The 13,098-nt window shown below is 39.2% G+C and overlaps 1 protein-coding gene and 1 long non-coding RNA gene across 3 annotated transcripts in view; both read right to left on the bottom strand.

Annotated features, from left to right (window-relative positions):
- LOC109416373 (integrator complex subunit 12) overlaps nt 1–1,011 on the bottom strand; it is a 58,258-nt gene extending 57,247 nt beyond the window's left edge. Inside the window, exons 1-2 of one of the 2 annotated variants that reach the window (XM_019690414.3) lie at nt 908–1,011; nt 4–695 (exon numbers count right to left, since the gene is read on the bottom strand). In XM_019690414.3, coding sequence (XP_019545959.3) covers nt 4–681 — 678 coding nt within the window. In that variant the 5' untranslated portion in view covers nt 682–695; nt 908–1,011. Of the gene's footprint in view, nt 1–3; nt 696–872 lie in introns of both variants that reach the window. The other variant, XM_019690413.3, reaches the window with a different exon arrangement.
- The window catches only part of LOC134285731 (uncharacterized), a 174,652-nt gene that overhangs the window by 145,865 nt on the left and 15,689 nt on the right, over nt 1–13,098 (bottom strand). The window lies entirely within an intron of this gene.

Here is a 13,098-nt window from a genome sequence, read left to right as displayed (position 1 = left end):
AACCTTCGACGAGGATCCGACAGCCGGCGACGATGAAGCAGACGACTTACTGCTGCTAATTGTTTTCCCCTTACACAACGTGCAGAACCATGCGTTTTCCTGATCGTTGGCGTCCGATTCGGAAATGACCGGTTTGTGGCACTCCTGATGGTATAGCGAATGGCAATCGGCGCATTCAACCAACCGATTTCGAGCCGTATGTTCCATTCGCTTGCAAACGATGCACATCAAATCCTCCAGCTCTTTGAGCTGATCCTCCTCCATCACGACATCGTCATCTTCGTCATTTCCTTCGACGTCCGAAATCGACAGAATGATCGATCCCGAAGGCGGTGGCGGGACGGTCAACGATTCCGGGACCTCAGCAGCCGATTCGCTTTTCGCCGGAGATTGCTGCTTGGAGTCCGGCGCCGAGGACATGATAACCGGCGTAGCGGCACGTACCACCACCGGAGCCAGCTTCTGCTTGCGAACATACAGGTTACTTCCGGTGGCGGTGCTCTCCTCGGCCAGATGCTTCTTACTGAGGGTACTGTTAAGCGTTTTATTACCACCGTACCGTTGCTTGATCAGCTCGTCCAGCAGGTTCCGAATCTTCTCCGCCGAATCGGAATTGGACGAGTGGAGCAGCTTGAGGGCATGCTTGAAGGTGGGGTCGATGTCGACGGCTGATGACATCATCTGGATGGATGTTTCTGAAATGATAAGGTCATATTTTTGGATCAATGAAATCTTAAACCAGCGGAAACTTATACACTGACGGTAGTTTTCTCAGATGTGAAAAATAACAAACTAAAAACATCATGAACAAAATCGCTTTTTGATCACTTATCACGTAAACTCCACTATGTTAAACAGCCAGAACTACATACCTTTAGTCAGAAACACAGAAATTATTCCATCTCACCTGTTTTACTGCAAAAAAAACAGCGATTTTTTTTTAACAAAAATTAAAAGTTTTGGTTCACATTTGCAACTACTGGTCTACTGGTTGACAACAAAAACAACAAGTGCACTGTATTAAATACGTCAAATTTTGACGTTTTTGCGCCGGCTGGGAGTTTTTTTTTTCGATGATGGGAAACGGGAAATAATCGTGGAAATAATCGATGAAGTCGGCAAAGCAGTCTGCGTTTAGGTTCGAGTGCAGGCTACATGGAAAGCTCATCACACACGCTAAGATCAGTTTACCTATTTTTCTAAAATACGGGTAAATTTTATTCAAATTTGCGTAAACTTTACGCAAATATATGGGTAAATAAAACTCATATTTTGGAAAAGTGCACAACCTCATTTATAGGTAATATTAACCCATATTTGGGTTACAATTACTCATATATGTGTCCACATTACCCATATTTGAGTTTTGTTAACCTATATTTGAGTATCATTTACGCATATTTGCGGTTGTGCACTTTACTTTTTGGAAAAAAGGTAAACTGATCTAAGCGTGCACCATCTCACCGAGAAAAATTTCTACTCCGTCACTTGCTCGGTCACTTGTTGATCCTATACTACACGGAAAATCCGAACAACCTAATTTTTGGGTCGATTTTACTCAAAATTGAGTATATCGAATAAACTCGTACCCAAAATTAGGTTGTTTTCCCTCTCTGGCTCACCGATGTTGTCAAAAACAAACAGAGATGCTTCAACCCAACGGGGGTCCTTGACCCCAATAAGCCAATTTTGGGTAAATGTAGGTTTACTCAAAATTGAGTTGAATGAGGGGAGCCTTATGTTGAATTTACTAACTCTTGAGTATATTTTTTAGCTGGGGGTAAAGGCAACTATTTTGGCTTATTGGGCCGAACTTTGGAATTGCGTCAAAAGAACTCAATTTTGGGTAGTTTGGCGGTTCCGTGTACTATGTTAGGTTGATCCTACCAGCGGCGTCATGGTCGCAATTTTTTCCGCAGTCAAGTTCGCAGATTGTGAACAATCCTCGGTACTCACTTTACGTAATTTATGTTTAGTCCCTTACTGTCAGAGCTGTCAGATCAGTGTAACACGCTAAATAAAATTTACACAAAAGGCAATTTACACGGAAAAAAATACACGGTTATGAATATTTATTGGGTACCGGACTGGACACAGAAAATTAAATGGTTTTCGTTGGTACATCGAGGTCTTCAAATTAGCGAAGACGACTAATAACAAGACAGACAGCTCCCACCCTGTCGCAGTCGACATGGTTGAAACGCCCTCAGCGATTCACAGGAACATTAAAACATGATTGTGTGCGTGTGCATGCTAATACGTACACGGAAATTGTAGCATGGCACGCACACTCATTAATGATGTTGTTCCCTGAAGTCGTTCGCGGCGCTAGTGTGCATGTAGCTCCCAAAGTATATGGAGCAAGAGGATAGATGTCTGTCTTGTTATTAGCCGTCTTCGAAATTAGTCTATGGTAACACTTTGATAATCCCCATCGTACACCGATTTAACGGTTTATTTAAAAATTTGATAGTTGGCCAACGAGTCATTCGTGGCGCTCGCATCGTTTTTGTTCGAGTTTGACGTTTGCCCACTACCGCCACCTAGTTGATGGTTGGCCAAACTCAGTCCTTTTAGCAATGGGCGAATATGTTTCCGTGACTTTGATTTGAATCGAAAAACGTTCGAAGTGTTTTGACCAAGCCCCTGGCATCAATGAAATTTATCGTAGCCAACATCTAACTGCCTTATACTCATATTCGTGCAAATTGAAACAAGCGTGTAATCAACAAACGCAGCTTTTGTTTGATGTTATGAGCCACACACGAAATCACATTCACAATGCGTGTTTGTTGGGTTGCTTTATTCAACTAATCGCATGCTCCTCTTACCGTACATTAATATTAAAGCGAGTTTGAAGTGTTTTGTGATCATAAGAGGTGGAAAAAATGATTCCAAAAACTGATCAACAAACCAAAATAAACGTTAAACAAAAAATTGTTGATGTTTTCGCATTTGACAGTGGGCGCTATTTACTAGCGCCCAGGACATCCTGTCTACCATGATTCCAATGCATTGATATAGGCCGTGTCAGGGGCCTGGTTTTGACTACACCTCGGACTACACAGAGTCAAATATTTGAAAAGAAAAGAACCCAAGAAACAACATTAGTTTGACACTAATGAAAATTCGATCGAATCAAACAAGCTGTTTGAGCAATGGTTCCATTTTGAACAAATATTTGACCCTGTGTACTACAAATTGCTTCGCTGCGGGTGAGGCTGCGGGCCGTGATCATTCTTTTGGGTCGAACTGCAGTTGCTTCCAGAAAATGCTTTAATTCTCGCGTTCGATTTGAATAAGTCCTAAGTTTGCAGTGATTTCTATGCATATTCGACCTATTCAAATCGAACTCCAGAATTGTTCGCATATACGTTCTGGAAGGTCTTTCGTAAAGTGGGGTAAATTTAAAAAAAACACACACACACACGGCGCTGCATCTTTGGGATCCTAAAGCTAGTATGACACTCTTTGACCAATGCCAAATATTTGACCACTTTTGACAGTTAAATTTTGACCAAGGTGTACCTGGCAAACAAAAATATTTGTCACTCTCGAAAAACGAATAGGGACAAACAGAGCCAAACAGCCTGCCAAAATTTATCTGTCAAAAGTGGTCAAATATTTGGCGTCTGGGCAAAGAGTGTAATAGCACCCTAAGTTTCGGGCTGACCTCGTTGCTGAAATAAAACCTGCAATTTTGCAAAAAATCATTTGTTTTTAATAAAACATGCTGAAATTTCATATCTTATGCCGTTTTTCTTTTTCATCCAGTTCCAACCTGGGTTGAAACTGGATGAGATCACAGTTTCAACCCCAACCCGACTTCGGATTCGCTTGTACTAAAGTTTGTTTGACATTGTTTGTTTACATATTTTCCGCCTCGTTTTCCGCCAATCCAGTTCCAACCCAGGTTAAAAAAGAAAATCGGCATAAGTTACTAGCCATTACTTCTACAGATTAGTCACAGTTTTCAATCTGCAATCTTCAGAACATTGACCACAATCTAATTTAGGATTTGCTCCAATCAAATAATTCTTCACAAATCACTCCAAGACCCACCTATGGGTATGTCTACACAGAAAAACTGTTGTGTAATATTACATCTGAACTGCTGCAACCCAATCAATACGTCGGTTGCATGAATAATTACATCGGACGATGTACACATAAGCTTGCACATAAGAACAAAAGATTTTACATCAAAACGATGTAATCGTACATATGAATTGTGCTAACATTGATTATTTAGTACATCGGAATGAATTACATCGGGCGGGTTACCTTTATTTTTTGCTGTGTACAAAACTTGTTAATGCCACTCAGCCAAATCTAGACGAACATTTGAAAAGGGCCTATCTGCTTTGCGTAAACAAACATGTTTCTGTCTCTGCAGGGCCCATCTGCATCCACCCACGCACATCAACCCCCTTATCAGAAAGTGTGTTCTTCAAGCTATCTGTTAAGGGTGTTGATGTGCGTGGGTGGATGCAGATGGGCCCTGCAGAGACAAAAACATGTTTGTTTACAAAAAGCAGATAGGCCCTTTTCAAATGTTCGTCTAGAAATAACCTTAAGATTTCCATAAGGCTATCTGACATTTGATCACCTTTCTCTGTTTCGCTCCCGAGGAAGATAGGTTTGTTTTCATACGGAAACGTTTCCCTATGAAAATATTAAACAAAAAATTGCTATCCTCTGTGACTGCATGAGAGAGAAGGGTGATGAACGCTACACGGAACCAGAAATCAACCCAAATATAGCTTCTTTTCACTCATATCGGCTCTTCCGTGCGAGAACCCAAATTTGGCTATACCGCGTTAAAGCTCTGAGTGGGTAGTTTCCGTTTAATGCCGGCAGAAAATTGCAACCCATCGCAAAGTTCTTTCTACCTAGCGTTAACTTTCGAAGTACCCTAGTGGGTTGAAATAAACCCACTTTTGGGTAAACGGCAAAAAACCCAAATTTGGCTTCTCGCACGGACATTATCGGCTAGGTAGCTGCTTCTCGCTTTGTTTTTGACAACAATGCGAGCGGGAGAGCGAGGAAACAACCCACTGCTGGGTAAAAAGTTCAAGCGGTATACTTATTTTTGCGTTCTTTAAACGTATTTTTAGGTAATCTGTTTTTTCCGTGTAGATTGCCTTATACACGGAGAAACAAAAGTACCCAAAAGTGAGTTCAATCCACCCAACTTCGAGGTTGCGTGTGGGAAGCCAATTTTGAGTTGATGGAGTTGATGTTGAAGTAGGTAGTTTGCATTTAGACGCATTCGGCCAAAGTACCTAAATTCGAAGTTTTTTTTACTCAACCGTCAGTTAAATTTACTCAACTTTCTGTTCTATGTCACTTACTCAATTTTGGCTTCCCGCATCGAACTCCCAAAGTTGGGTTGATTTGCTATTCACTCTTTGACAACAACAAAGAGAGCGAATGAAAGAGGATGCAAAAAAGAACTCAAAAGTGAGTTTAAAAATACTCAAATTTGGGTTTTCTTGTTTTTCAGTGTAGGGCCCAACTTCCCTAATAAAAATGTATTATACACTGGCGATTGGGTGAATGATTGTACCTTTCCGTGAATGATCAAGATGATAGCCCGAAAGGATAGTTAAGCAAGTTGTGTCATATTTTTTATTAGGGTTATGAAACGCTCTTTAAATAATTCATATTGATTCGTATGAATTTCATAAGGTCACTCTATGACGTAAAATCGTCTCACAGCTTGGCTTTTATTTATGTTTAGCAACATGGTATCACAGAGAAACAGACGTCACACTCTTTTCGCCTCTCATACCTTCAACCGTTAAGGTGATACGGGACGCCTTGTTAATTTTGCTATTTTCCGTCTCACTCATCATCATTACCCTCGAAACTTTGACGATCCAAATCTCCAGTTCCAGTGAACTGATCTAACTGAAAGTTTAGTCGATTGTTCATCACATGTGAGCATACAAACGATCAAATTTTCAGCCCATTTCATGCAGCAGAACTCGAGATTTGCATCTTCAAAGATTGATGATTCTAATGACGCCCCGTAAAGCCTCAAGATTCAAATGTTCGGAAGTTGGTCAATTGACCAGTCCAAACATGCATGATTAGCATTGGGCGATTACGATTTCGTGACTATGATGATGATAGATCCATAGATTTAATACTTTAATGATAGATCCTCTTACGATATGTTCATGTAAATGCAGGTATTTTTATGAATGTTGAGATCTATTAAATAGTTTGATTTTGATAGCAAACCATTAGCGCACATAGTTGCTGCTGTGCTTGGATTTCAGCAAAGAAAGGAAGTAGGGGCTGTCCATAAACCACGTGGTCATTTTTTTGTGGTCATTAGTCCATACAAAAATTTTTATTCGTCCATACAAAATGCTCATTGGCCGAACCCCCCCCCCCCCCTCATGACCACATGGTTTATGGACATTTCAGGAAGCATCGGAGTCCACTTTAAATACAAAGAAAAATATAACTTTAGTGCTTGACCTAATTTGTTACAATAGGAAATAACCTATGAAATGTCAATTGGTTTTTTTATGCCAAAAGTTTTGAATCGACGTCTTGCTTTGCAATTTTTGATTAATCAACAAATGATGTCTCAAACAAATATACTTTTCGTTTTCACAAATCGGATGTGAAAAGCTATGTTAAGCCTATGTAGATTTGTAAGATGCTCAGTTAACTCTCAAACCCGGTGCATATTGTTACTGTCATGCAGTATGAGTTAGTAATGATCTAGGCAACCTAATAATTCCTAAAATTCTCCACAAATATGTTCTTGCACGTGAGACTTGAATGGTACTTAGGTAGTCATGGAAACTAGTAAACCAAAATGAATAACTTTAGAAACCCCGATTTTTTCATTGGTTGTGTTATCACTATTATACCAATACCTTAAGGCTTTTTACGGCATCATCAGCATCGGCAGCCATGTTGGATATGGGGCTCAAAATTTCAAAGTGATAATTCTCTGCTTCCAAAGCGAATATTCATAATGAAAAAGTATCATCCAATTTGCTCACTCGCAGTGCTTGCGATGATACTTTTTCTGCTGGGTTGGTAAAGAATTGGCAGCTTTTTATAACTTCAAAAACGCGAGGCAAACAATCATTGAAAAGCAAAAAGTCAATGATTCATTTGAAAGCTAAGTGACACATCATGAAACCTTAAGGACAAGGTATTTTGAGTACATAGTGTGTGGCTGCCGCTTATAGTTTGGCAGCACTGTCAGTCAGAGCTGCCACATACAGGGTTGTATACGAAAAAAAAATTTGGCGCCCCCTCGTTTATTTTTAAACCGCAAGGCAATGGAACAAGTTTGTTAACTCAAAAAATAGTAAATTTTTGGAACTATTTTTTAAGCTTTCAGTCCTAGTAAAATACTTTGAGGTAGCAAAATAAACGAGGGGGTGCCAACTTTTTTCGTGTACGGAATACAGGTAATGTGGCAGCTCTGCTGTCGGTTACCTCTGTCCGGCTGCGTGCTTCAATCTCACTCTGCACACACGCACGGCACCCCATCCCATTCTACACAGCGGGGCCATACAAGACGTCAGCATTCCCGCGCGACCAGTCAGCAGGCAGCAGCAGCATAAGTTAACCGTATCGCGATGGATCGTAGGGATCCGCGCGCTGTGGTCGATTCTTCGTTACCCAAACCGGCACATTGGCGATCCTGCCAGGCCGCTGGATACCCAGCAGTTTCCCAAACGTTTTTAAGAGCTGTTTGCGAGGAATCGACCATGGCGCAGCGGGGCCGTTTTGTGCCGGTGAAGGCTGTTTCGCGTGTGTTTCATGCGGGAGTGAAGTAAAGTTGTTTTTGTTTTGTTTTGTGGCTGCAGCGTTACCGGAGTTTCAGAGAAGTGGCTTAAGGGTGAGAGTTGGTTGTTTTTTTTTCGCTGACATTTTCTGACGACTTGGATTGTGAAGCCGGGAGGAACAGGAGTCGAAATTGCGATGTTTTTTTGTTTGCTAGTCGTGATTCCCATCCCATCGAGCGGGAGGCCTTTCGATGGGTATTTGAATGAAACGGTAGTGCGTGTGGTACACGTAAAGAGAGGTTTAATGATTTTTTGATTTATTGCACCCAGAATGACGTAGGGTATGTCGATTATTTTGCCTAGAATTGCCTTCTTTCTGAATCTTTACATCAAACTGAGCCGCCGGAATCCAAATTTTCGTGAATTTTGGTTGCCCGGGAACCTATTTGAAAATCAATTTCCAGTTTGTATGGGAGCGATTAGTCGAATTACCTCTCGTCGAATTTTGTACTGGGCGGAGCTGTCAAAAAGTTTCTCAGCTGTAAAAAGGTGAGATCAAAAAATCTCTTTGAAATTGATTTTGGGTATCAAAATGAAGTTCTAAAAAATCTAAAAAAATCATAGTGGCTCAGAAAAAGGTGCACTTTTGTATAAAAATAAAGAAAAACGACACATTTTCAAAAAAATTTAAAACCTTATGTTGCCTAACTTTTGACAACTTTAAGTGGAATTGAAGACTGGTTTGAAATTTGACCTGGAAAATTGGTCTTGTTGAGGTCTTTGGGCCCAACAGAAGTTGCGTCAAGGAAACATAGACTCAGATGGAATAGTGGTTCCGTGTATAAATACTGTCTTGTTTGTTTGTACCGTGGCGAATGCTCAAGCTGAACACTAGCAGTGGGCCAAGAAGATCAGCACCGGTTGGATATATCCATATATTGGCGATGAGATTTGCAAATTTCCTGTTGTCCAACAGAGCTGGAAGCTTTGAGTTTTGAAAGTTTCGATAAATATTACCAATTTTTAATAAACGTTAGGCATTGTGGGCCTATTAGCTAGTTTTGGTGGTCATAATTTTATGCAAACAAACAGCAAGCAAAGTAAGCTTTTATTCGGGTATTTGCTCGGTATTTGTTTTACTTCCACGCTTTGGTCCTAGTTTCTCTAGGAATCGCTGAAGCAATTTTTAATGAATCCTAGTAAAGAATGTCTGTACTGTATGCCATTGAACTGAAAACATGTGTAGAGGCAGACCTTTAGATTTTGATCTCTCACTAAGGGATTAAAAATAAAGAGATGGAATCAGCTAAAAATAATTGCAAATTGAGGGGAGTCGTTGGAAGCGGATCGGGATGACCGCGCTATGAGTAGTTGGAAGCGGATCGGGATGACCGCGCTATGAGTGATCGGAAGCGGATCGGGATGACCGCGCAAGGAGTTGTTGGAAGCGGATCGGGATGACCGCGCTATGAGTGATCGGAAGCGGATCGGGATGACCGCCCGAATAAAAAATACAGTAGAAAAACCGAACGTTGTATTGTAACAGTACTATTTAACACCATATTTTTACAATAGACACCACTGTAAAAATACAAAAACAATAAAATGTAATGTAGAACCCAATACAGTAAATTGTAAATAAGATTTTTACAATATACTATACGGGTGGTTAAGTATCGTAACAATATAAAAAAATATTTTTCTCCATATATATTTTTTTTGCAAAACCATACATTATATTGTAAATAAATTGTTATAAATACTGATACGTGGGTTTTAATAAACCGTACATTGTATGGTACACATATGGTTTCAAACAATAAAATGTACCGTAAATGTATTGTTTTTAATTGTAGTTTCCCTACTGGTTATACATTTAATTAAATGGTTTTGTAATGGTTCTCTTTTGTTATGTTGTATTGGTTTACATTACATAAACCATATAATGTTATAATGTCTTGTCATTTTCCTCCTGTTAATGGCATCTTAGGCTTACTAGCATTATGAGAATGCGCTTTGGGAATTCTCCAGAGCGTTTTGGATAACCCTTCATATTGGATCGCCCACGTCTAAGTCTGAGTCGAGGTCTGAGAAGTCTCTGATTGCAGTAACAGTTGAAGCTTAGGCTCCCATGCCCCACCAGCCAGATAACTGGGTTTCGAAAACTAAGCATTATTTGTGGCAACACTTTGAGCGGCATGATGGAACTATGCCGAGCGCGCTAAGTATTATTAGACCACTAATGTAGTTGCATGAAGTGGGTGACGAGGTACATAAGTATCATTACAGCGTGCTTAACCGTTATTGCAATATTGAGGCTCCAGTTTGACTAAAGTTTGAAATATACGGGGAAATACATAACAACTCATGAGAAAACTGTCAAGTTCGATTCAAGTATAAGTTAGGTTAAAAAGCGAACCCACAGACGAACCTATATTAGAATATCTTTTAGTATTCAGTCCAGTCCATATGTTAAAGATGGCTCAACGATAAAGTACGTCAATCGTATTCCTCTCATCGCACTCTACATACCTAGTCCACCATATCTCTTGGATCTGCAGTTCTTAAGAGATCTGGTTTACTACTTATTTAAACATTTTATTGACTTTAAATTAATGATGATGATTAACCTGGGCTTGTTAGGGGAATATCCGTAAGTAAAAAAAAAATCGCGTTAAGTACTGTTCCTTTGATTCTTAGTGGAATTCAAAGGAACAGTACATAACGCGATTTTCTTTTTACTTTTAAATTGATGTTTCAATTTATTCACTTTTTTCTTTCCTTTCCTTTGCATCAAAAAAGTCACAAAAATCAACAAAACAAAGCACGGAAAAAATCTAAAACTGAATAAATAATTAATAATGCACGAAAAAATGTTTCGGAAAAGTGAATGGTTCAAACGTAAGAAAAACAGTATAATATATGGTTACATAAAAATCGAATGTAAATGTATAGTAGCTACAATGTGCGAAGCTTTTAGTGAACCATTTCATTACAATATACATTATTGTAGCTGGTACACTGTATGGTGCAGGAATGGTTTTCACCAAACACCCTATGGTTAGTTTTTATCCGGGCGCGCAAGGAGTTGTTGGAAGCGGATCGGGATGACCGCGCTATGAGTTGTTGGGAACGGATCAGGATGATTAGCAGGTGTTTATATATCGAATTGGAATATATATATCGAATTGGTCAGTATTACGAAAATTATAATGAAGCACTACAAATGCATATTATATTATAACATATTGGAGTGGAACCTTACAAATGCGTAATAAATTAGGACATCATTAGGACACATTTGGACGTACACAACACAGAACATATATTTTGCCCTGTTACCCTAGTGGATAACAATTTCCGATGACAGGATGACGAGGTTTCATTAATGTTGTTGGTCCATCAGTCAATCCTGTAATCATATTTTGACTGGCTGTTAGCCTTTTGTTCGCAGAAATAGTTGCTTTCATAGCTTGAGTTTTGTCTAGGAGTTTTTAATCCTAAGGGGGCATCCCAATTCGGGTTTCATCACTAGAGTTCTATAACTTGAAGTCTGTGCCAGGGAAAGGTTTACATCTCTAGTACTTAATCACAGCCCGAAATGGCCTGAATGTTGGCAATTGAAATAGGATTTCGGGCCTCTATTCTGCCAGAGCCCTATAAATGTGCATTCACGCAAAAACGGCTACGCTCAAAAATGTGTTTGACCTGCACATTTTTAGTAAACATCCATGCCGCACATGACTGTGTTGGAAACACACATTTTTTTAAAATTGCTCGTACGCTCACATGAGCATGTATTTTGCAATAATTTCGACATGGCAGCTCACTGGGTTTATAAACCACCTTCAAATACCGAAAAATATTGATATTTTGCAAAAATGTGAGCGTACGAGCAATTTTAAAAAATGTGTGTTTCCAACACAGTCCCTGTGCGGCATGGGCGCTACTCAAAAATGAGCGTTTTTATTTAAGAGAGTTAATTCTAGGGAAATATTTACAAGTTAAAATAGCACATTTAACACAAAAATAAAACTTGTAATAACAGGCAGCGAAACGTAGTTGGAAAATCTGAATGTGTAATTTTGTTCATCTTCTACCAATGTTCCTTATCTGGATGCAGTTTGAATTAAATTAGGTCTAGAATGAACTTCGGTATTTTATAAGACAAAAAAAAATGGACAAATTAAGATGCAGTATGCAGATCAAAGTTTGCATGGGACAACTAGTATAATATAATAGATATACAAAAATTGCAGTAGACAAGACAAAATTTGCCGGGGACAACTAGTAATACTATAAATATAATTGCAATACTTAAATGAATGTAACATATAATTTTGCTTCAAAGTTAAGTGTACGCTAAATGTGCGTGAAAAAAGTTAGTATGCATTATTAGCCCAACGCGAAATAGTTCAATGTCAGATGAACATGACTTTCAGATACTCGAATTTCAAATGGATGAATAGCCAGCATATAAACATTCTACACTGAACGGCGGCTTGCGGTGAAAATTACTATTCTGAGGGTCAATTTAAATGCACAACGCCACTAAATTTGTGCAGACTGAGTTTCGTTTTAATTCAACAGAATTATGTTTTCAATTTTACCATGGACTCGATTTTCAATTAAAAAAAGTTTTTGTTGGCAACCGGATTCGAACCAAGAACCTTGACATCACCAGGCTCGCACGCTACCACTCAGCTATCGAACCGGTTGATGTGAGAAGAAACAAAACGCACACAAGAAGCGTTGGTGGGTCGATGATCATGTTTTGCCATGGTAAATTTAAAAACATTTTTATGCTTGTCATTACTGCAAGGCTCCTTTCAGTGTAGGGACAAGACAGAGATCACGAGAGAATCTGCGTTCGAAGTGTTGCTCCGAATTCATTGGTCTTTCTCTCGTTTGTACCAAAGTGTCACCTAGCATCAGTTTCAAATCCAAAAGTGTTTCATGTACTGAAAGAAAACAATGAAATTCAATGGAAGTATTTCGAATAGAATTGTTCAAAATTTCTCAGAGTTGCTCCCGTTTGCACCCCCAAGTAAACATCCGTATGAGTAGTGTCAAGAATGAACTGCCTACGAAGAAAATGGCTAGTTTTTCAATTACTCCTTTGATTCTGGGTTGAGATATACTACTACGACAGTAAACATTTAGTTCAAAAATTATTCTTAAGGTCAATGTTCTTTTAATTTTATGTTTCAGGACCCAATTTATAGATGTTTGAACGTAGTTTTCCAATAACAAGGATATCAAAGAGCATTATAATCTCGTGGAAATTATCAGGGGTTCGATAATATACAAAGAGTTTTCAGTTATCCTGTTG

This window comes from Aedes albopictus, chromosome 1, assembly GCF_035046485.1.
Source record: "Aedes albopictus strain Foshan chromosome 1, AalbF5, whole genome shotgun sequence".
NCBI classification, from domain to species: domain Eukaryota; kingdom Metazoa; phylum Arthropoda; class Insecta; order Diptera; family Culicidae; genus Aedes; species Aedes albopictus.
The sequence above is the reverse complement of the archived record's forward strand: the minus strand, read 5'-3'. Positions and strand labels throughout refer to the sequence as shown.